Below are 25,875 nucleotides of genomic sequence, written 5' to 3'. Positions count from 1 at the left end.
GTTTCAGCTCCCTTGATGTATTTTATATGATATCAGTTGAATTTTAGGTATAGAATATTCATGCCTGAAAACATTATACCCATAAGAGACTTGAAATGCTGAGTGTACCCTAAGCAAATCAGTCTCTGCCTTGAAATTCAGTGAATTGAAAAATATTTAGAATGTTTAAACGGTTAGAAAAAAAGATACAGCTTGCCCATTGTTCTCTCCATTTGGAGGGAAAGATAATTGGATAATTGGGAAAACAAATTTATGCCCATAAAGAGATTAAGAGGGTAAAGGCCTAGAAGAAGAATATTCACAAAGGTCCAGAAGAGAAAATTCCTTAAACTAAAGAGGAAAAAGAAAAATTCTAGCCAGAGGCAAATGCAGTTTAATAGAACCAAAGAGAGCTCTAGAGATAAGCTATACTAATATTTAATAAACACTATCTCTGTAAAATGGGAAATAATCTTCCAAAATCCACCAGTGTCTAAACAGGGACCTCACCAATAGCAACAACACATCAATAAAGTTCCTATTGCATATACTGCAGAACTCACAAAAGAAGATAAAATAAAACCAAGAGAGAACACAGACTAACAGGATCTCCGAATTAGGAGGGATCCCAGGGACCGCCCAATCTACTTCATGATGAAGTCTCATCTAAAATCTCCCCTCACCCTGAGCCTATGGTCCATCAGCCTTTATTTGAAGACTTTGGGAGTAGAGAGTCAAGAGAAGAAAATGTGGATCTACCAATTCTTGAAGCAATCTCTTCTACTTTAAGGCAACTTTAATTGTTAGTAGCAGGTTTTTATTTAAATAAATCTGCCTTCTACAACTATTACTCATCAGTACATCAATCAAGAATTTCTTAAGCACTTAATATGTGCCAGGATCTGAGATTATAAAAAAAAAAGTTAAAAAGTCCTTTTGGTAGGTAGGTAGATGACAGATAGAGGGATAGATAGATATGTTAGAAATTTACAAAGAGAGAGAAATGAGCATTTATATAGTTCCACTATGTACCATTAAGTCTCTAAGGCTAGATTTGAACTCAGGTTTTCCTGACTCCAGCATTAGTAGCCGTGTAACTCTGGGCAAGTAACTTAATCTCTGTCAGCCTCAGTTTCCTCAACTGCAAAATGAAGATAATAGCAGCACCTACTTCTCAATGTTGTTGTAAAGATTAAGTGAGATCATATTTGTAAAGTTCTTGAAGAGGTTCAGGACTGATTAATGTAGAGAGAAGCATTTGAGTTGAGCCTTGAAGGAAACTGTTAATTCTAAGAGATTCAGGAGGTGAATTTTAGACTAAAGGAACAGTCAACTGTATAGAAATGATCAACCGAGGTGTCAAAACAGAGCCTTGAGTATATAGGAACTGTTTATACATTTGTATTGATATATTTGCATTATGATCCAGCAAAGGAGACTGTGTGGTCAGTAATATAAGAGGAGAATCAGGAAAGAACAGTTTCATTAAAGTCCAAGGAGAAGAGAAAAATAAGAGGAAGGGGTAGTCAATAGTGTCAAATGATATGAAGAAATTGATAAGGATGAGGATGGAGAAAAGGCTATTTGATTTGGTAATGAAGAGATTATTGGGAACTTTGGACAGATCACTTTCAGTAAAGTAGTGAAATTGGAAACCAGATGACAACCAGTTTAGAAATGAGTGGGAAGAGAGGAAATGGAGGAAACAAGAATAGATAGCATGGTTTTTTTTTTTCCCTAGAAGTTTAGCATGAAAGGGAGAATACCTATTGGACTTTAGCCAGAGGAAATAGCAGGGTTAAAAATTTCTTGAAGTATGGGAGAGATCTAGGTGTACTTGTAAGACAGCAGGGAAGTCACTAAGTGGAAGTGTAATTGTAGGAAGCCAATAGATAAAGAGAGATTGAAGTTTAGAGAGAGAAGAAATGATTAGAAGGCAAACTCTCAGAAGAGACAGGCAGGAAAAGGGATCAAAGATGTAAGTTAGAGGGACTGGTGTTAGCAAAGGGCTATCTCTTCTGAGATTAGAACAAAGAGGAAAAAATGTGGAATGACATTAAGGCAATTGGAGGTGTAGGAAATAAGGTTAGATACATAAAGTGGGGCCAGAGTTTGGACAATACCAAAAGTGATATGAATCAGAATGGCATGACAAAAAAAGTGCTTTAGGGAAATTAATCTAGCAACACTGTGCAAGATGGTTTGGAGTATCAAAGACTGACAGTAAGGACACACTATTATAGCAAACTGAGTGTGATGAGTATTTGTGTTAAGGAGGGTGTTGGCAGTAAGAAGAGTGAGAAAAGTTGACTGTTAAGAGAGCATCTGGGGAAGAGTCAATAGGTATTAGAGGATTTTATCCACTTGGTAGTTGAAGTGGAAATAAGAATTGGAGATTATTCCAAGGTTTTTAGTCTGGTACACTACTAAGTAGTGTATTTATAGAAATGGAGAAGAAGAAAAGGAGAGTTGCTTTTTGGGACTAGCTAAAGCACTCACTTTTAGACCTGCTGAATTGGAGGTAATGGTAGAGCATCTAAGAAGAAATAAGCTATGGACAGATAAGATGTTGGGGACAGAAATATTCAGGACTTCAATAATGGTTTGCTGGGAAAAAATACAAAACAGAAGCTAAGAAACAAATCATAGAATTATAGAATATTAGATTTGGAAGGGAACTCAGAAATTCGTAGGCTGATCGATTTAGAGTTAGAAGACCTGAGAAATAATAATTAAGTCTAATCCCCTCATTTAACATATGAGGAAACTGAGGCACAGAATGGTGAAGTAAGTAACATGTTAGGGTCAGACAGCAAGTGTCTAAGGTCATCTAGCAGAATCTGTTCCTAAACAAAAATTCCTTCTACAAAAACACCCTAGAAAGAGAACACCCTGCCTCCTAAGACAGCTCATTTTCACCTTTGGATAGTTTTAATTGTTGAAAAGTCATTATACTGAACCAAGACTGCCTTTCTACAACATCCATCCATTGTCCCTAGTTCTACCCTTCGGGGCCAAGTAGAACAAGTCAAATGCTTCAATCATATGCCAACTCAAACAAAAGTTGAAAGCAGCTTCCTCCTTCTCCTCTTCAGTATCACAGATTTTCATTGCAAATTGCCCATTTTGTTTGCATTTAATGGAGTATGTGAAGAAAACTGAACATCTCCCCTCAGTTCTCCAGCACAGTTGGAAGACCCTCTTTGGAGGAGCCACTGGAATACACAGACAAGTAGCATACTGACCAGGAAGGTAGAGAAACTTTGTACGCCACACCAACAAAATGGCAGAATAATAACAAAATGGCAGCACAATGGAGTGAGTAGATGAAGATCTGGGCTTGGAGACAGGAAAATGTGGGTCCAAATCCCTCCTCGAGTACATGTTAGCATGTGACTGTGGGCCAATCATTTAACCTTTCTGAAATTCAATGTTCTTATCTGTGCAATAGACTAATAATACCCATATAACCAACCTCAAAGAGGTAAAAGAGAGATGATCTCGGTATAGCGGATAGAGAGCAGGCCTCAAAGCCAGAAGACCTTGAGTCAAGTGCTGTCTCTGAATATACAGGCTAAATGATACTGAGCAAGTCACGTAAGCTCTCAGTGACCCAGGCAACTTTCTAAGAAGGTATCAACCTGCACTGGTATTAGTTTCTTCATTTTAGAGTTTTCTATGCCAGTGAAATCAAAAGTCCTGGCCCTATCTCTACACTACCTACCTAAAAGACTGTTGTGAAGACCAAAATGAGATGCTGTATATAAAGAATATTGCAAACTAGTAAGTACTGTATAAATATAAGTTGGTCAGTATTTTTAATGAGACAAACATAATGAATCAGTCAATGAGCATGTATGAAGCACCTACTATGTGGCAAGCATTGTAGGAAAATTACATCCCTATGTCACACAAACAAAAAGAGAGGGAAATGTTCTCTAAAGGTTGAGTGAAAGTATTTTTGAAGATAAATAACAAAAATTAAAAAGGAGAATAAATACTGCAAATACATCAATTGAGGAATGGAGAAGAGAAGCAACAGCACGCTCTACAGAGAGTCTGCTGAGACACTTCCCTCCCCCAATCCAGCCTGTTCACAACCACTCTGATCCCAACGGACTCCTGAGGGCCCAACAGAAATGGACCATGTGGATCCATGACCTCTCCTCCCTCAGCCTCCATTGTGCAATTCCTGCCAAATGCTGGATGCCCCTTTTTAGCAGAATACTGACCCCTCTCCATTCCAGTCTCCCGCAGAAATAATGTGTTCCATTTTAATGCTTCAGCCCACTACTTCCTTTCAAACAGTTGTTGGTAGGGGATATAGCCCCTAACACTACTTGGATAAACATGAAATCACAAAATGCAATGCTTCCAGCAAGATGATAGACCACAGAGTTAATGTGGTAATAAGTTGTACATAAGACTGAGCATTGTTCCTTATGCTGCACTTGGCCTGAGTATCTGACCTGCCTCTATGCCATCTGGACCTCCCCTGCCACATTGTTTCCATCTGATCTAAGGCTTTGTCTTCTGTCCTGTTACTATCCCCAAAGACAACAGGGTCTCTCCATCTACTCTGCAGCTGAAATCACCTAAAAGTGTTGTATTCATTAATTAGAATGTAAGCTCCTTGAGAGCAGGGACTATCTTATTTTTCTACTTATATTCTCAGCACTTAGCACAGTGTTTGGCACAGAGTAAACAATAAATGTCTTTTCATTCCACTGAAAAAGGAGTTTTTATCATGGCATCTTAGTATTAGAACTAAAGGGGATATCAGAGGTCATCTAACCTAACCTCTGAATTTTATAAATGAGGCTAACTCAATGGTTTGTGCAACCAGACAATAGTATAATCAATCCACAAATATCTGCTTTACTAGGTGCAATGTATGTGTATGTGTGTATGGGGGTGGGCTGGGAGATTATAAAGAAACATGCCTTTCACTAGTTTATGATCTAGAAAGAGTAGTTTACGACCTAGTTCTGAGGTCCTTAATCTTTTTGTGTTGTAGACCCCTTTGGAGAATGGTGAAATCTGTGTACATTTCTCAGAACACTGTTTTTAAATGCATAAAATAAATTAGATTTAAAGGGAAACCAATTATATCTAGATAGTTACCAAAATAATTTTTAAAATAAGTTCAAGTACGCTAGGTTAAGAACCCTCGGTATAGTTGAGGTGGCAGGCAGATAGATAGATAGATACAGACATACACATACACACATATACACATACATATGAATATGTAAACAGCAGCTGAAAATAGATGATTAGGTCTCAAATAAATGGTATTGTACTTCCTATAGATATTATAGCCAGAAAAATGGTTATTCTCTTCCCCCTCCCCTTTAAATTAATTTTGGATCAAATGTTCAAAAACATTAGGCCCTTCAAGTTTCCTGAGTTGCCATGGCCAAAAATATCTACAATCTGAGGATCATTTTATAGGCTAATCTTCTCAAGATAGTTAAGGCGACACATACCCACAAGGTCCATTTATATAGTCCCACACTAGGTGACCTACTAGGATGGTTCAAGCCCTAGGAAAGGATTTGTGATCTTTCCAAAAGCTTTTAATAATCTATGGTCATCTCCATATCTCAAGGCATCAAAATAAGTACAAGTGATACCATTTTGTTGTTGTTTTAATGTCATGTGAGTGTGTGGTTTGCCCATTACTTTGCCCTTAAACTTCATGTGTGTACAGACACACAGGAAAAAATACAAAAGGGGTTTTGTTTGTTTGTTTGTTTGTTTTTTGGTATTGAACAATATATTAAACAGTCAACTGTAAAACCCAAAATGAAATTTAGGTCAGAGTCTGACAGTAGGCACATTTACCATTCTGGGGTTCTATATAACCCATACAATAGGGAACATTCATACTATGCATTGCATATCATGATTCCTCTTTAGGATCAACAACATATGTTATCTACTACTAAGCCAAAATTCCATAAGCATGCCATAACCAGTCTATTTGTTTTAGAAGAGCTAAATTTGATTTCTACAGGAGCTGATTTTCAATCAGCTCCACTGATTACCCAAAATAACCCTCAACACATACCCTCCTGAGCTGGTGTACTTTAAACATTAGAAAAACAGTGGAAAAAATTGGGTTAGATGACATCATTGACTGAAACAGCACCATTCACCCTCTTTCTGTTCTCTCTTCTCATTGACAGTATCTGAGTGAATTACGTCATGTCTCATATTATCTAAGGCGTGACATAACCAGGTGAAAATACTGAGATATAATTGCTCAGTTTACTGTGCTACTTATGTTCACCAGCATCTCTGCTTTCTTATTGAAGGATGTAATCTTGAAGGCACAACAACATTAATCTGGCAAAGTGGTATCTTCAATTAGTCATTCTATTTTTCATTAACTATTGCAATCCCCAGTCTTATGGAAGAAAAATAAAAATGCTTCAAATAACATCAGCCACAGTTAGTAATGACCAAGAACAGGTTGTCTAATTACTTACCTTGTTCTTGACCTGGCAGTCCCAGTAATGCTAGGAACCATCACCATATATCATGTTATCTTATCACATGTCATTTAGCTTTCTTTCCTCCCAAAGCATTCCGAGATATATTTCCTCCTTTTTACCAACTACCAGTCAATCTGTTTATATCATTTTTGAAGTCTCAACTCCCTTTCCAATTCCCTGAAATTGTTCTTAACATAGACACAAGTTAAGCTATAATGATCTTCAATAACCTTTGGTTATTTCTTAATCATTCGATAATAAATAGGATCACAGATTTAGAACTCGGGGGGTCCTTGGAATGAATAGGATCTTAGGGTTATAGAGGTCATCTGATCCAACCCAATCATTATACTGATAAAGAAATTAAGATCCACAGGGATTCACCTAAATTTGCTTAGGTATTAAGTGGCACAGTAAGAATTCAAACATAGATTCTCTGAATCTAGACATAGCATTTTCCACTGTGTTTGATCTTTAACTTGCTTATAAGTCCTCACTTCTCTCATTTAAAGTTCCTCAGACTTTCTTACGAAAAATTCCGTGAACCTCTTTATCTCTTCACCCTAAGTACATTTCTCATTAAGCTTCTGTCCATAGTAGTCTAAAATCTTCACAATGCAACTAATCCTTCCTCCCATGTGTCCATTAGCTTCTAAGGTCCCCAAAATGTTAAGATTCCTATACTTCATTACGAGCCACCATTACTCCATTTAGCCCTTTTCATCTTCAATTTTCTATCATGTATTGATAAGACATTTAATCAAAATTAAATGTCCTCATGAAGGCCAAATTCTTCTTGTACTTGCACAGAGATTTCATACTTTACTCTCTCGTGGAGAGCACAAAGATATATTTTAGAAAGAAACAACAAACTGATTAAGAAACACTTCAGAAAATCAGAACGCAGTGGATAGAGCTCCAGCCTTGGAGTCAGGAGGAACTGAGTTCAAATCCGGCCTCAGACACTCAACACTTATTATCTGTGTGGCCCTGGGCAAGCCACTTAACCGTAACTGCCTCACCAAAAAGCAAAAAAAAAAAAAAAAAAATCATAGAATGTAAATTTCAGAAGGGGTTTCAAACATCATTGAGGCCAAGATGGGTACGAAACTTGAAACTTGAATTAACTTGTGTGCACGTGGTACCTGGTATTCTGGAAGCCCAGGAAAAAAAAGTAAAATATCAAGAGTTCTTTGATTTACAACTGATTCTGCCATTATTTACCCTCCACAAGTAATCTGACCCTCTTTAATTTCTACCAAATGATTGGCTGAAAGAAGAAAAATCAAGTCTTGCTTTACATTTGTTTATTTTAATGGGCAAGAAACAGCTAGGTGACACAGCAGATAGTGCACTGGTTCTGGAGCCAGGAAGACTTCAGTTCAATTCTAGCCTTAGACACTCACTAACTTGTGACACTGGGCAAGTCACTTAACCTCTATTTGCCTAAGTTTCTCATCTGTAAAATGGGAATAAAAACAGCACCTACCTCCTGGGGTTGTTGTGAGGATTAAATATTTGCAAAAAGAAGGCTTAGCCCAGTGCCTGGCACAGTAGGTACCATATAAATGTTAACTATTATTATTATTATTATTCTCATATTGAGAGCATCAGTGGAGAACATATGGAAGGCTAACCTTGTAATCAGAAAGATCTGGGTTCAAATCCTGTCTTTGATACATATTGACAGTGTGACTCTGGGTAACTCGAACTTTCAGTACCCCAGGTAATTCCATAAGACAATGTTTCAGAAAATATGCTGATCTACATTGGTGGAGGTGCAATGCCACCTGAATGATATGACAAATTCCACAATGAAAGACTAACAAATTGTTTTATATATATATATATATGTATATGTATATATATATATACACACACATACACACACACACATATATATATACACACATATATATATATATACACATATATATATATATATAATATAGTTCATCCCTATTTGAGAGGTAGCATAGTACATTAGAGAAGGAATCTGAGTTGGAAGGCAGGGATTTAAATCTTTGTCATTTATCTATTTTTTTTTTGCTTTTTGGTGAGGCAATCAACTAGTAAGTCTCTCATTTATTACAAGTAGTACTTGGGGAAAAAAAGGAAAAGAAAAAAAAAAGTAGTCCTTGGACAAGCCATTTTCTGGATCTCAGTTTTCTCTTATATAAAATGAGGACGTTTTGAACAATATGATATCTAAAGTCCCTTCTAGCTCTAAAGTTTCTTAGATCATCAGACAAAATATACAAATACAACTTAGAATTATAATACACCATTATACAATGATTATATATACATATACATACATATACATACACACATACATACACATACATATACATGCACACATATATATACATGCACACACATTATACATATACGTGTGTGTGTGTGTGTGTGTGTGTGTGTGTGTATAAATCTTCCACTATCCAAAATGACGAACCAAGACAGAATTGGGACTTGAACTTTTAGTCTATTTGTAATGTGCAAAGACACTCAAGGATCATTCATGAACAGGCTCAATTTATTCTGTCAAAGCTCTACATAAAGTATATTTCTCTTAAGTGAATTCTTTCACCCACATAATTGAATATGCTCTGGGGAAATTTTTGATACCTAAATATAAAATAATTACACTTAAGAATGAAAAAAACCTTTTAAAAAACACACATTTAAAGAAAAAAATATAACTTTCAGATTAAACATGAACAATAGCCTTGACAATAATGATAGAGTCAAACGCAAAGCAAGGAACAAAATAATTGAGCCATTCTTATACTAAAGAAGATAAATAATTATATGTGTAAGAGAGCAAGCAGATAATTTGTCATCAAAAGCCTTTGAGGAATTGATATAATTTTGAAAAATCAATCTATATCTATTTATAGGTATAAAGTAAAAATGTGCATGTGTGTACATATTATCTATATATTTAGATATGTATATTCATACATGTCTATGCATGTATGTATTGTGTATGCTTAGATAGATAGATATAGATATCACTTATATGTATAAACACGTGCATGGATGGATACACATGTGGTACAGTAGAGAGTGTGGGGCTTGGAGTTAGTGTGATCCGAATTCAACTCCAGCCTGAAACACCTCACTAGCAGTGACCTTGAGCAAATTGCTTAACCTCTTGGCCTCAGTTTCTACATTTGTAAAATGGTTAGGATAATAATGCTTACTTTCCAGTGTTGCTGTAAGGCTCAAAAGAAATAGCATATGCAAAGTGCTTTGCCAACTTTAAAAGAAACTTTAAAATGCTACCTATTATGATTAATTATTGAAAGTGATTTGAAGCTCATTTTATTATTTAATTATTAAGAGTCTGTGTGATCTAGTGAATAGAAAGTTGGGATCTAGGACTCATGGGTTCAAATCCTGGCTCTGACACATCCTGTGACCCTGGGCACCTAACCTCTCAGGGCCCTAGGTAATTCATTAAAACTATCAGTTGCAGGGAAGATCCTCCCTGCATCAGTAGAGTCTCTTCATCTGGGAGTTCCAAAGCATTTGGTGCATGAACCATAATAAATGGGAAATCTGCAGTTTTTAATATATATTGTCAACCACTTTTTTAGGCTAATTCCTACTATGTTCTTCTCTTCAAGAGAATATTCACTTGGGTGACACTGAAAGAAATTAAATACTGGGTTGGACCAACTTTGAGTCTAGGTCAGCATGGTATTCTTATAATCTTACCACTGAATACTACTGAAAGGCAAAATTAATGCATCACCAAGAACTCCAATTGTATTCATCAATTCCCATAGCCTGACTGGAACACGATGTTCAATAAATGCTGTTGATTATTCTTATTATGGAAAAACAATTGCTAAAGTTCAGTTGATCAAAGCTCTTCAATGGGCTCAGCTTCCTTAATATTTTAGGTCTGGGTTCCAAAGTCATTCTTTTACCTTTTTTAACTTTACCATTTGAATATCATGGCCTCCTTACAGATCATCTCTGAATAATTAATATTTGAACACCATCTTACAAGTCCTTAGATATGAGAGAAAGTAATGTTACCCAGACATAAGGATGGTAATGACAACACCTTCTTCATAAATGGAGGCTGAAGCCACTGTCAAATGGGACCAGTAGAAGTCTCATCAACATCTGTTAGGGATGGACACTAGAATGTGATTTCACTGACACAGGGAACTACCAGGGAAGAAAACTCCCTCTGTCATTGCAAGTCTTTACCTTATCTGCAATTTATAGTCAGAGAATTGACTAAACCACTGAGAGGTCAAGAGACTTGCCCAAAGCAATGCAGCTAGGGAGTGTCAGAAGTAGGTCTTGAATGCAGGATCGGCCAGGGATCTAAAGCCAGATTTCTATGTACTATATTACACTGCTTCTCTAACATAAGTTAATGATGCCAAGATTTCTCATATTGTTCTTTGGATGGCCACTCTGTTTTCAGTTTCCTGGCTTGTAGTTATACACACCAAAAGGTCTTTGTAGTGATTATTACTAGATATTTGCCAATACATGCTGTAGGAGGTAGTAGATATATCATCGAAGCATGGCATTATGGACAATATATCATGATGGGGATTGTCACTTTCAATATTTGTATCATTAGCTATTACCAGGCATATGCATGTATATATATATATATATATATAAGCATTGCAATCTAATTATAATATATGTGGCTTCATTGCATTGATTTTTAAATATTTTTAAACTAAATTTGCTGTTAATACATTAGCAACTGAATAGCTAAAATGAAAAAGTCAGATTTTTACACAAACAGAAAAAATGGTAAGCAGGATCATCTTGTAGAAGATTCTTTTAAGGGGTTAAGTTTTTAGTACACTTAAAGACTTAGAGACAAAAGATAAATGGGCATCCCATCGGCAATAAAATGTTTCTACAGAAGACTGTGTATAGTTCAGATGGTGTCAAGGCCTTTCCCTCTGCATATCCTTAAGAATCTCAAAATAAACCGATAAATTGGCAGTATTAGACATTTTGCAAGAGAAGAAAATTCTCACTGAACCTTGAGCTTAACATCAATGCAAGGACAACCTGTGTCACATTTTCCAATTCTGCAGAACAAATTAACCCATTTCATTCTGTATTAAATAAGAGACACTTCCAAAGCAAAAACTCCCCAAATGCCAAATAACCCAACAGAAATGCACTTAAAAATAAAAACTGAAATCAAAGAATTAATTAAGAAATATTAAACTTTTCAAACTTTTGGAATTCTAGGGTCCTATGCCACTCTTCAGTTCACATCACCTCAAATTCACTTACTGGCTTCCAGTTTCCCCTTCTGCAAGAAGCCTCTCCCTTCCCCCTCTTATGCTATTTCCTTCCCTCTCAGATGAGCTCCGATTTATCCTGTATAAGTCCTGGTTGTACATAGTTGTTTGCATGTTGTCTTCCCCATTAAACTGGGAATTCCTTGAGGGCAGAGACTGTTTGTTTGGTTTTTTTGCCTTTCTTTGCAGACCTAGCATTGAGCACACTGGCTGGCGCACAGTAGGCACTTAACAAATGCTAACTGACTTCAACAAACATTTAATGTTTCCATGATAATTGGAATTTAATAACTGCCTTCAGTTAGAACGAGTCATTCCCAACAGTAAGAAAAAATTGGTTCGTACTTCCCTTCCCTATGCTAATTTACTTAAAAGATACTTTTATATAAAAGTTAATGCTTTGTGGTTTTTCCATTTGCATTTACTAATACTATAGATGTAAAGTCCTTAAACAAATAAGTAATCTTAAGAATTGAATCATGAAACAAATTTGCTTTTAATTCTTCACTGTGGAAAGTATGTTCTTATACACTTTTATTGGTTGTTGTCGTTGAGTCGTTTCAGTTATGTCTGACTCTTCATGACCCCATTTGGGTTTGTTTGTTTGTTTGTTTGTTTGTTTGTTTTTTGGGCAAAAATACTGGAGTAGTTTGTCATTTCCTTTTCCAGCTCCTATTACAGTTGCAGAAATAGGCAAACAGGGTTTTGTGTCTGAGGCCAAATTTGAACTCAGGTCTTCCAGGTCTGGTGCTCTATCCACTGGGCCACCTAGTTGTCCATTTTGTATTTTTATGCTATACTAAAGTCTTTAAAGTAACCAACATTGATCAATGATCAATTAATGAGTGCAGTATGCCTCCAGTGACATTCTGTTCTTTACCTATGATCAAGTGGTTGGTATCTTCCAGAGAATGCTAGCATATCAAAAGGATGGTTTAGAAAAATCCATGCAACAGTTAGTTTGGGGAAGGAGAAAAGAAAGAAATGCCTACTTACATTACTAGGGTCAGTGACCACTGTTTTAAGGTATTAGCATATCCTTACAACACTGTCCCATCAATTCAATGAAGTGGGCCTGATTGAGGACAGCGGCACCACCCACAAATTAATGAATATCTGTGCCCACTACCTAGTTCATGGACTTTAGCCATAATAAATTAACACATCCATTTAGAAACAACTTTTCTATGTGGGCATACATATCCCTTTCATATTTCATAATATTTATGAGCTGTGGAACTCTGCACTGAATATTTTCTCCAAAATTAGAGTAAAATATTGAAAAACAGATGAGATTTAAATGCTTACCCAGCAGTCAAATTTGTTACTGGATCTGCTTCTTATACCACATTAATCAAATATATTGCAGCATTCCTGAATCATGAGCCGTGCTATCAAAGAATCTACATTCTTTCCAGATATTCTCCATTTTGGGGTGGAAGATACACAAGGCAGAGCTTGGCTTAAAAATCTGACGTGAGGAAAACTTTCCTAACTATTAGAACCATGAATAAATGAAATGTTTGGGAGATACGAAGGGAAGAAACATTTATTAATCACCCACTATTTGCCAGACACTATACTTAGCACTTTAAACAGATTATCTCATTCGATTCCCAGAGGAAATAATGGATTTCCTTTCACTGAAGATTCTCATGCAAAAGTTGATTGACCATTTGACGAGCAAGTTGTAGAGGGGATTTTTTGATCCAGTAAGGTTTCGATTGGAAGGCTTCTATGGTACTTGGTAATTTAGAGCCTAAGATTCTGTGATTACATGAATGCTGGCATAGGCAAACGTTTACAGAACTCCAAACTCTAGTTGACCTTTATCATGTGTAGCCAAATAAATGAATTAGAAGTTAGCAAATACCCATCTTTCTTACTCTTCCTCATCTTCCTTGCTAGAATTCAATCTCTTAAGAACCAGCACTGCTTTTATTTTTACTTAGAAGAATTAAATAAGATTTATTTCCATAAACAATGCCAAAACAACCACCTTAACTAAGAAAATACCATATGCAGAGATCCTTTAAAAATTTCCAGTGGCTTTCTCAACTTTTAAAATCAAAATTTTTAAGAAGCTTAAAAGTCTCTGATCATTTTATTGAGATGCTTGTTACATCTTAAGAGTCCATTTCACTTAGAACACATTAAAAATATACTGAGTCTAATAGCAGAACTCATTTTTACTATTTTAGTCTTGCCAGTGAGATAGGCAATTGAGAACATTTGTCAAGGTTTGAGGCAATACATTTTGAGATGCTCCGAGTATTTAGCATAATGAAGTTTAGTTTAATGATTCCCCATTAATAGTTATCTTTATGCCCAGGTATATGTTCTCACAAAGGATTTCAAAGGAAGCTGCTAGTGTGCAGAAATTCTTCAATGCTCCCTGCACGGCATGCCAAAATTGCTTGCACTGTTTGCTACTGAAGCTCAGTAGCTTTCTAGCACACTTAATGTAAGACAGTCTCCATGTTTACAGAGTGTATTTACTATAGAACTCCATTATCTTGCTGCTACTCAGTGGCAAGGGTAATACCCACATTAGAGACTTTGCCTGTTATGGCAAGATAATAACAACAATAGCTGACATTAATAGATTACTTTAAAGTTTCCAAAGTGCTTCACACACATTATCTCATTTGAGCCACGTGGCAATCCTATGAGACAGGTACCACCAGCATTACAATCCCCTACTTTACAGAAATGAAACTGAGGCTCAAATAATGAGTCGTGCATGGTCCCACAGCTAGTGTTAAACTCTGCCTTCCTGACTCCCAACTCCAGCACTCCATCCACCGTACCACCGTAGAGCACAATGTATTCAGGGGATATGCCCTGACCTACACTTTTGCCAAATCGAATTCCTTGATAACAGAAATTTACAATATATCACTTTCTTATAAAGGGACAATAGACGTGCATTTGAGTGACGTGATCAAGGCTGTTAAAACATCATAAATAAGTACTGTCTTTTTCTGAGAGAAAAGCAAAGGATTTAATGTGACTGCTGTGACTGCCATCAGTAACAGACAATATCTTGACCTCTCCAATAAAGTTGTCAACAAAGCCAACTCTCATAAAATAAAGGCAAGCAAAAAGGCCATTCACCCCATGAAATGTACTCTTATCCCTGAACGTCTAGAATCTACTGAGAAAGCAGGTGCCACTTGTATGTGATGAATGAAATATATTCTTTTCTCTTATTATTGTATAAGGTTGGCTCTCTTGCAATGAAGTTCATCTTGTTGGTATAGATAGAAATCGATTTCATATGATCAAATCTAGATGCAAAGGCCACCAAACTGATTTGGTGATCTGTGTACAACTGGTAGAGAAGCTGGAAGACCATGTCATTCTTGATTTGGACATGTTCTAAGAGCAATGCACAGACAGATCTTCGGGAGAAATTGCTTTCCAGCTCCACTATTATACTTAATATTTGAAGAATTTTTTTTTCCTCTTCAAAGAGCTTTCACACACAGTATCTAAAACAAACACACCTAGGTGGTTATCAAGGAAAAACACACTTAGCTGTGTGACCCCGGGCAAGCCACTTTACCCTGTTTGCCTTAGTTTCCTTATCTATAAAATAAGCTGGAGAAGAAAATGGCAAACCACTCCAATATCTTTACCAAGAAAATCCCAAAAAGGGTCACAAAGAGCTAGACACAACTGAAAACAACTTAAACAACAACAAAATTGTTATCATAATTATTATATTTAGCAAAGTGTCTGGTATGTTGTAGGTACTATAAAAATGTTTGCCATTATTATTGTTGTTATTATTATTACACATAGCACAGTGTATGGCATATAGTAGGTGCTACATGCATTCTTATTCTCTTCTTTTCCTCTTTATGAGAACCCTGATAAATTAGTAGGAAAATAGAATAATTTCCATTGTCAGTGAAGTTTTTTTGTGTGTGCTTTGGGTGAGGATGCCCCCTCCTCCCCAGTTTCTTTTTCTTTTTCTTTCTTTCTTTTTTTTTTGGCATAGACCTGTGATTTCATCACTGTTAGAAATTTCTGGTATGGAAACTCTCTTCATCAATGCAGTTTGGTAACTTAAGATCCAAAACAATTGTCTCAGTCAATAAGACACTGAATAAATCACTCACAGTTACACAGTTAATATGGGTCAGAGATAAGATATGAACATGAGTCTTTTTAATTCTGAGGCTAAATGTCTAATCACCAGACCATACTCCCTCTCCTTTACCCTACAGTGCACAGGTGGGAAAACTGAGTCAGACACATTACATGACTTATCTACAGTAATATAGCAAGTCAGGAACTGACCAGGGAAGTAAACTCAATCTCTACATTTTATGTCTAATGCTTTCCCCCATACAATGCAGCCTCTATACTCCTGTCTGTAACAAAGTAGAATTGAAAAGAAAAAATGCTGAGGGATCTATAAACTCAAGAAATTATTTTGCTGCAAGGTCAGTGCACTGGTAACAATGGAACAATAGAATTCAGGTGATGTGGGGTCTAGGTTTATTTACTATTAACCAGCTGCATAACCTTGGGTAATCACTCACTCTCTGCAAGCCTGAATTTCCTTATTGGTGAAATGGAGATAATAATACCTTTCCCACCTAGCTCACATAGCTGTTATGAAGAAAGTGATTTGTGAGCCTTACATGCATCTGAGATTCCTACCAGACCCAAAGTACTATGCTTTTACTTTTCGCTTGAAGATCAAATTAGATAAAGTTTATAAAACTAAGCATTATATAAATGTAAGCTATTATTCTGTTCAATACTAGTAAAATCTTGGCCAAGTCACTCCCTCTTCAGGTTCTCAGTTTCCACTGTGAACTAGATGATCTAGAAAGGTCCCTCTGATTCTATATCCTATGATTCTATGTACATGTGAATTATGAGTTGAGACTTCAATTTTCTCATCTAGAGAATGAGGAGGTTTGCTTAAACCCTTACAGGTTTAAGATTCTGATTCTACATTTAATGACAAAAGTCAACATTTCTGTATCAAAAACTAATCACACTTTGGGAAATACAGTGTTTTATTGGTAATTGAGCCAAAGTAGGAGACAGGGTTAGCATTAAATAGGGCAAGAACTTCATTAATACTTTGCAATTTAGGGGCTCCTGCTGGACTTAGAGTCAGGAAGATCTATCTTCCTGAGCTCAAATCTGGCTCTGTTTGGTCCTCATCTGTAAAATGAGGTGGCGAAGGAAATGGCAAAACCCTCCAGTATCTTTGCCAAGAAAACTCCAAATGGGGTCATGAAGAGACAGACACAACTGAAAAATGACTGAACAAGCAACAACCACAACTCTAAGGCAGAATGCAGTAGGTAGACTGTCCAGAAAATTGAAATTACATTCAAGTTCTATAAAGTAGGATATTTGAGGACCATGAAATCACAACTTTAAGATCAGAAGTGGAAATGAAAAGCACATCCCAGTCACTAGTCTATGTTCTGATAATGCTATTTGGGGATGGGCTCCAGTGAGGGCTAAACAATCCTTTCTGGAGTAACCTTCTGCCCACATTACACAGGTGTGGATTACTGCTGATGCAGCAATCACTCTTATTTTTCCTTCCACACTATTCCTCATGCTGTTTTGCTGATACATTATGAAAAATTCTGCTGGTGTGTCCTAAGCATCACTCCATGCCCTGTTTGTTTCGAGTTGGCTGACATGTTCTAGTAACTTATTTTCCAAGAAAGAAAAAAAAAGAGATACATAGAAAACAATTTGCTTAGGGTATTTTCTGATTGTTTTATGTCACCAAAAAGCAAAATCAGATATTAGGAAAACCAGGCAGCTCTGGACTTTATTAAAAATAACATCATCATCAACAACCATTAAACATTAAGACCCTGCTATGTTTTAGGCACCATACTATATGCCCAGGTTACAAAGAAAAAATTGAAATAGTCCATCCCTCAAGGAACTTACATTCTAACCAGGAGATATGGCATTTGCATATATAGACATGTACAAACTTGATATAATTTTGGAGAGGGCAATAGAAGCTAGAAGGATCAGGAAAGATTTCATGTAGAAGGTGATGTTTGAGCTAAACCTTGAAGAAAATTAGGGATTCTAAGAAGTAAAGGCAAGGAGAGAGTATTTCCAGACATGGAGAATATTGTAAATGAAATATTATGTATGAAAAACAACATGAAAGCCAGTTTGGCTTGACCACAGTGTATATAAAAGGGAGTAAGGTGTTAAAAGATTGGAAAGATTGGAAGGAGCCAGGTTGTGAACTGCTTTAGATACACAAAACAGAAGTTTAAATTGGTCTTTCAGGTAATAGGGAGCCATAAATGTTTATTGAGCAGGGGAGTGCCACGCTCAGATCTACAGTTTGGTAAGTCGTTTTGGCAACAGTATTGAAGGTGGATTGGGATGGGGAAAGACTAGAAGCAGAAAGATAAATTAGGAAAGTATTCCAATAGTCCAGGCAAAGGGTAATGAGGGCTAGAATTAGGATGGTAGCCATGTGATTAGAGGGAAGGAGACAGATGTAAGAAATGTTATGGTAAGACATAAGAATAAAAATGCCTCCAATTCTGCATGCTTTAATATTGTTTCCTCTTTCTACTAGTTTTATAATTTATGATGATAGATTATATCTTTCCAATTGTTACTTTTATTTAAAAAGTATGATGAATATTTGTAGCACTGGGATTTTGCAATTCTTCTTCTATAAATACAAGTTCAGTTTCTGAGACTTAACTCCTTACACCTTGGTCACCCTGTGGTTTTTCATTTCTCAAATGCATTCTGCTTCCTATCAAATGCAAAACTTTCAGTCATGTCAATTACACAGTATGTCCATTTCCAATTAACTCTTCCAAATATGTCCCTCTATAACATTTGAATTTGAAGGTTCAATGAATAGATATAAGAAGAATGAATGATTCAGTTAAAATCTACCATGAGAACATTGAGAGTTATAACTTATCATTAGACTAAAATCACTGAAAGCTAAGACACCACTGAATGTATAATTCTTAGGATTCATTTTTAATTCATAACATATTTTTCATAATGATGAATAGATAGACAACTATAAGAACCCAAGAAGCCAAAGACTATGTCCTTCCTAATAAAGTGGCTTATTTCATAATGAAATCAAAAATTGGGAAGTGATCCATGCATGATAAAAAATTAAGTGAAGTGACTAAAAAACAAAAAGGCTTACCTAAAAACCAGTGATGGGATACTTTTCAAAAATATTTTTAGTTTATTTAAACATTAATTTTTCATATCAAATTTGTTTCTAAAAAATACACAGCTTAGCATTTAATTAGCTTCTTTTTCTTCAAAGGACTTTGTATGATTTAATTAATTTCAACATCATCATAAAGCAATTCATGCAAGATAAAAGATCAAATTTTTTTCAGCAGTATCTTCAACTCAGCCTTACTAACCACTCAGCTACATCTCTATATAAATATGGAGCCAAACTCTGCATGCACTGAATTCAAATGTGTGTGTGTATGTATGTGTGTATATGTATGTGTATATGTATGTGTGTGTGCTTTTGAATTATATTTAGGCTATTGAGAAATTTTTTGTACCTATAATGCACGACAAGAATTAGTTTATCCAAAATAAAAATAGTATTTCTCTCTCAATAGGAAAGTATGTTGATTTTTATGAGATAATTTCATCTAGGAACAGGTCCAGATGCCCCTATTTCACCATGGCATCATATCCTCACTTAGTCATGTACTTTTATATAATAATGTCATGTAACAGATCATCAGTGATTTGGGGAGTAAAAAACAATTAAAATCATGATTTCATTCATTTTACACTTATATTAATTCAGAGGGAAGATCCAGCTCATACCTTCTTTGGAGGACTAGGAAAATTTAGTTACTCTATAAGCTTACAGTATAGTTCTACTTAATATAAATTCATAACTTGGTTTCCAAACAACTTCTATCTTAGATAGACTTAATGCAAACTCAGTCACCTACATTTAATAATCTGGGGTAACTGTGTGGCAGAATATGACAAACAGTGAGAAAATTCAGAGTTACTCAAAACACCTCCAAAATGTCATCCCTGACATAACTCACTGAGATAGCACTGCTTAAGAAGTAACATTCCCAGCTCAGTTCCTTGGCATACTGATAAAGGAGTTAGAGTAAAATTAACTAGAGTGAGGTACTAATAAACACTATTTGGTAATGTTATCTCCTTACAAATTCTTTTCAAGTACATTTCAGGGGTCTGTAACAAAAAATGATCAAAATACTTCTGCCAATTTTTCAATTACATTCCTGCCTAATCTCATTTTAAATAAAACATACACTTAAAAAAAAACTCAGTTAACACTTTTATATTATATTGAACTAAATTTGAAGAATAGTTTTCTTTCGCTAGCAACAGAATTTGAAAACTTCTTGATGTAGAGAAATGATATGTATATCAGGATGAGGTTATAACAGATTTGACCTCATTTCTTCTGAAGTAAGTGAAAGATAACCATCTTGGAATACTGTCAAATGATTTTACAACTCCTGATTTGCTTTATTGGACATCTGATCCTTGCATGCATCACTGGGCATTTTTAGTCATCTCTGGCTATAACATAAACATAAGGCAACAGAAAATAACCTTTCACCAGGACTTCTTTTTAACATTAAAAAAAAATTGAGCTTACCATATTCCAGCCTGGGTAGAGGTAGTCAGTCCCAACAAATTCAAAATAGTGAGCAAAGCCTTCTTTCAGCCATACGTCCTCCCACCAGACAGGAGTCACAAGGTCACCAAACCACTATGGGGCAAAGGCAATAATAATTATGTCACACCAAGAAAGTTCCAGAAACAGACATATAATGATCAGATTGGCTTAACAGCTGATTAAAACTGAAGTAGTCCTCCCTTCCCTCCATTTGCCAAGAAATGTAGAAACCTTCAACCACTGGAGAGAAAGATGACGGATCACTCTGATTTCCTGAAATACCCACTTTGTATTGAGGGCAGCATATTATAGTGAAAAGAACACTTGATGTAAGGTTAGATGACACAGATTTTTATCTCTAGCTCTCCCATGCTCCTCCAGTAGGCAAGTCACTTAAATTTCCTGGAATTGATCCTAGTTTTTCATCTGTAAAATGTGGTAGTGGGGCTAGATAATCTGATGAACTCTCTAATTATAAAATTAGAGTCAGAGAGTCATGACATAATATTTGTAAAATTCTTAACACAATGTCTAGCACATAGTAGGTGCTTAAATGTTTCTTCCTTTCCACTTCATAAAATCAAAGATTTAGAGTTGGAAGGGACCACTAAGCCACTGCATCAGTATCTAATAATAATAACTCATATATAAATTACTTTAAGTTTTAGAAAATACTATTTTTTATAATAACAGAAGTGGTATAGCACAGAAGATCAAGTTTGGGCTTGGGAACAGAAAGCTCCAGGTTTGTTTTCAACCTCTGAAACCCATGTGACCTTGGGCACATCACTTAACTTTGAGGTGTCTCCAGCAACTCTCTGTGACCTATTTCCTAAGACAGACTGCTTGTAATCAACACTGTTGGAGGGAATTAACACACCAGAAGTTCTCCACGCTGATGAAATAACAGAAACTTCATGTATTCTTCCTGGTCCTCTCTGTTTAGTAGGTAGTATATTATAACCATTTCTCAGAAGAGGAAAATAAGGCTCAACACATAAAATGATTTGATCAAGGATAGATAACTAGTAACTTAAAAGTCATGATTTGAACTCAGGTCTCTTGACTTCAAGTTCAATAATCATTCCACGATACCATGATATGTTTACCCTATCATAGAAAAAAAAACATGGATAGACCCTGACAAATCTAAGTTTTTCAACCACGTGATCTTCTTATAAGGGTCACTTTAAAAGGTAGATGATTGCTAGAGGATATCATAATATTGTCTATATCCATTTGTTATTAACTCAACAGATGGGAATTAGCAATAGAGATTCACTTTCCCACATTAACACTGGTCTTTATGATTCCTTAGAAGTTGAATTCATTTGCATTTGGTCCAGATAAGATCTATAGTCCTGGTATGATCTATGATCTATTTCGAAATCCATGTTTCGAAAGGGTCCAGTCTCACAGAAGATACAAGCTATATGGGTGACACACTTAAGATTTAACCTGTTCTAAGCTAAGATTATGATTGTTTTCAAAGCAAGGATAGACTGTCTTTACTAGCAAACTTCTTTTAGCATTTTTTTTTAATAAAGCCTGAAATGGTATTGTAGATCATGTGTTGGAATTAGCATACGGAAGAGCTGGATTCAGATTCTGCCTCTGACATTTAATAGCTATGTGACCCTGGGCAAGTCAGGTAGCCCCTATATGCCTCAAGCAATTTCCTAGGGTCTATAAAGTAAGTCCCAGAAGAATTTATGATCTGGTTTGATAGAGCTTGTTCCCATTCTGGGGGTCCCCCTTGCTGATTAAATCATAGAAGTTTTTGTACATATCTATATCTCTCTATTTTCATATGCCTATAGATACATATGCAAACATGTCTCTCTATGTATATATGAATATATCTATATCTCTATACATCTAGAGACATGCATACATAAATATATCTATAGAAAGATATATCTCTGTCTCTATAGAGATAGAAATAGTTAAATACATAATTATATATGTGTGTATGTATGTATGTATAATACAGTGATATCCTATAACAACGATCTATCCTCTTCAACTGACCTTTATACGAAGAGCGTGTGGTGGGAAAAGTCCTTTAACCTTGATTTGTCAAGGTTTGTCCATGTACTTCTTTATATGATGGAACAAGTGTAACATCTCCTGTAATTATAGATACTCAAATCCTTTGCTTTACAGTACTGTGGAGAGATTATTGGACTTGAAGTCAGGAGATCTGAGTTCAAATCATGACTTTATAGTTACCATCTCTATGTAGCTTTGGGCAAATCATTTTATGTTTTTGAATCTTATTTCCCCCTTCTGCAAAATGGTTATAATAATATAGGTGTGTATATATCTCTATAGAGATATAGCTTTCTATCTTTAAAGAGATATAGAGATAGGTATATATTCATATGTACACATGTACAATTGGCTTCAGCTGAACAATGAAGAATGCTTGTAATAAGATTTATCCAGGAGAATAAAAAATAAACATAAAGTAAACTTTATCAGAGATTTACCATGATATTTATTAATGTATGTTAGCACATTAGTAACACAGCTTATTTCATGGACCTCTACAGAGACTATGACCTCTCCACCACCAAAAAACAAAGCAAAACAAAACAAAACCCTTTCATTTGTGAAGAGACAGTTCATGGCTGAGTAAATGAAAGACTTCCAAAGTGGCTACGTGTTGGGAAAAAGGGAATAACAAATTGATTTCAGCAAGAGCAAATTTTGACACACACCCAAAACTCAGTCTGCATCTTGTAGGCTTGCAATAAATCACTTTCGAGGCCTATCACTGTGCTTACCAAATGTATACAGCAATCAGTATAATCAAAAAGAAGGAGAAGCAGGTTGGTAAAGAACAGAGATTGAACCTGGTCTCCAAGGAGGTGCCTGGGCAGGAGCACCACTTTACTGTCTAAACAAAACTCAAGAAAGGCAGCTCGTTTATGCTATGTGATCAGAGGAATTGGCCGTATGTTTGTTTTGTGTTTGTGAAGTCAACCAAGAAAAAGACACGTCTTCTAGTAAAACAGCATAATGCTTTGTATGTAATTAAAACAACTGATTTAATGAGATATTGCGTTGGTGCCTAATCAAAATACTTGATAAGTCATCTGCAGTTTTCATTCATTCTATATGGTGTACTTGCACCAAACCCTCTTTTTTTCCCCTCATACCTGGTGGCATATCTCATGGACAATGACCATTGTGACATCCAGCAAATAGGAAATGGATGAAATACTGGGATCCAGGAGTATCCTTTGCTCCACAAAAACACTTAGCCCCCAGTTCTCCATAGCAGCATATGGATGCTTAGGCACAGCTAAAAGATCTAGAAACAGAAAGAGGGAGAAGAATGTTTATTACAAGAGCCACTGAATTAGCTATCTGTTTTCTAGAAATATCCAAAAATCATAATGAAAAGGAATGATTGTTCTGAGCAGAACAGAATTGTTATAACACATACCATGTCCATATGAGGGCAGGCACTTTGATCATTAAACATCAGTTGATTTCATTCATCAGAGAATATCTACATGTCTAAAGTCATAGGGACCTGGAAATACCAATTCTGTACCTGAAAGATCCATCTTAAATTTTAACAAATCAAGTCTTCCTTATGAAGCAATGATCCATAATGACAAATCTATAGCACCCACCAAAGAAAATAGATTCAGTTTACTTAGGAGACAATTGCATTCTTCTTTCTTTCATAAAAGGGGCTTCACTTTCCTGCGATACCACAGATACATTTTAAGATGTATTTCTGATACATTTCTGCTCCTAGATATCTGACGTCTAGTTCTAGAAACATATTGTAATCTTGAACGTGTTATATAGCCTTTCTACGTAGACTTCTGTCCTCTCTATGTATCCCAGAGGTGGGGAACCCTCAAAGCCATACATACTCTTCTAGGTCTTTGGGTGTGGCCTTTTGACTGAGTCCAAGTTTCATAGAACAAATCTTTTTATTAAGGAGATTGGTTCTGTGAAGTTTGGATTCAGTCAAAGGGCCACACTTGAGAACTTAGAGGGTTACATGTGGCCTTGAGGCTGCAGGTTTCCCACCCCTGAAATTGTATCTTCTCTCTCTTTCCCTATTATATAAAGGGGTTGGTCTAGATTATCACCAAAATGTATTACAACTCTAAAATTGTATCCTGTTTTGCTATTTTTTTTTTACAAAAGATTATATATCATGTTTAATACTTATTCTCTCAACAGATATTTGTCGTTGTTGTTGTTGTTCAGTCATGTCCAACTTTTCACAACCCCATTTGAGATACTGAAGTGGTTTGCCATTTCCTTCTCCAGCTCATTTTACAGGTGAGTAACTGAGTTAAACAGGATTAAATGACCTATTCAGGGTAACACAGCTAGTAAGTGTCTGAGGCCGTATTTGAACTCAACACGATCAGCCTTCTTGACTTCAGGCCCAGCACTCTATCCAATGCATGACCTAGCTGCTCTCAACAAATATTTGGTGAGCTTCCTATTCTGTTCAAGACACTGAGTCAGATCTTGAAAATAAAACAAAAATGTAAAGTATATGGTCTCTGCTATCAAGAAGTTTGAAATCCAGTATAGGAGAGAAGACAAATAAATAAGCCATGAAACAAGGTAAAATAACTGTATTAAAAGGAATGCAAACAAGTCAGGGATTGTTTTATTTTTCTTTTTTTTAATTTAATTTATTTATTTTTAGTTCTGAACATTCACTTCCACAAGATTTTGAGTTCTAAATTTTCTCCCCCCTCATCCTCCCCCCCACCCCAAGATGGCATGCATTCTGTATACCCCTTCCTCTAATCTTCCCTCCCTTCTATCTCTCATCCCCTTCTCTTATCCTCTTCCTCTTCTAGTTTCCTCTAGGGCAGGATAGATTTCTATACCCCATTTCCTGTATTTCTTATTTCCCAATTGTATGTGAAAACAATTTTTTTAACATGTGTTTTTAAAACTTTGGGTTCCAAATTTTCTCCCTTTCTCCTTCCCCACCTACCCTCATTGAAAAGGCAAGCAACTCGATACAGGTTATACATGTGGAATCATGCAGAACACTTCCATAGTAGCCATGTTGTGAAAAATTAAGTATATTTCCCTTCATCCTATCCAATCCCCCCCATTTATTCTATTATCTCTTTTGACCCTATCTCTCCTCAGAAGTGTTTGCTTCTGATTACCCCCTCCCCCAATATGCCCTTCCCTCTATCATCCCCCTGTTCTCTTCTCCCTTTCCCCCATATTTTCCTGTAGGGTAAGATAGATTTTCATACCCGATTGAGTATGTATGTTAGTCCCTTCTTAAGCCAAATCCTATGAGAATAAGATTCAGTCATTCCCTCTCACCTTCTCCCATTTCCCCTCCATATCTATCTATCTATCTATCTATCTATCTATCTATCTATCTATCTAT

General features: G+C 35.9%; 1 protein-coding gene across 1 annotated transcript in view; it reads right to left on the bottom strand.

Annotated features, from left to right (window-relative positions):
• Positions 1 to 25,875, bottom strand: part of TRHDE (thyrotropin releasing hormone degrading enzyme) — a 463,679-nt gene that overhangs the window by 212,393 nt on the left and 225,411 nt on the right. Inside the window, exons 4-5 of the mRNA XM_027874288.1 lie at positions 23,636 to 23,790; positions 20,451 to 20,564 (exon numbers count right to left, since the gene is read on the bottom strand). Coding sequence (XP_027730089.1) covers positions 20,451 to 20,564; positions 23,636 to 23,790 — 269 coding nt within the window. The remainder of the gene's footprint in view (positions 1 to 20,450; positions 20,565 to 23,635; positions 23,791 to 25,875) is intronic.

This window comes from Vombatus ursinus, unplaced genomic scaffold, assembly GCF_900497805.2.
Source record: "Vombatus ursinus unplaced genomic scaffold, bare-nosed wombat genome assembly UNPS02003292.1, whole genome shotgun sequence".
NCBI lineage: Eukaryota > Metazoa > Chordata > Mammalia > Diprotodontia > Vombatidae > Vombatus > Vombatus ursinus.
The sequence above is the reverse complement of the archived record's forward strand: the minus strand, read 5'-3'. Positions and strand labels throughout refer to the sequence as shown.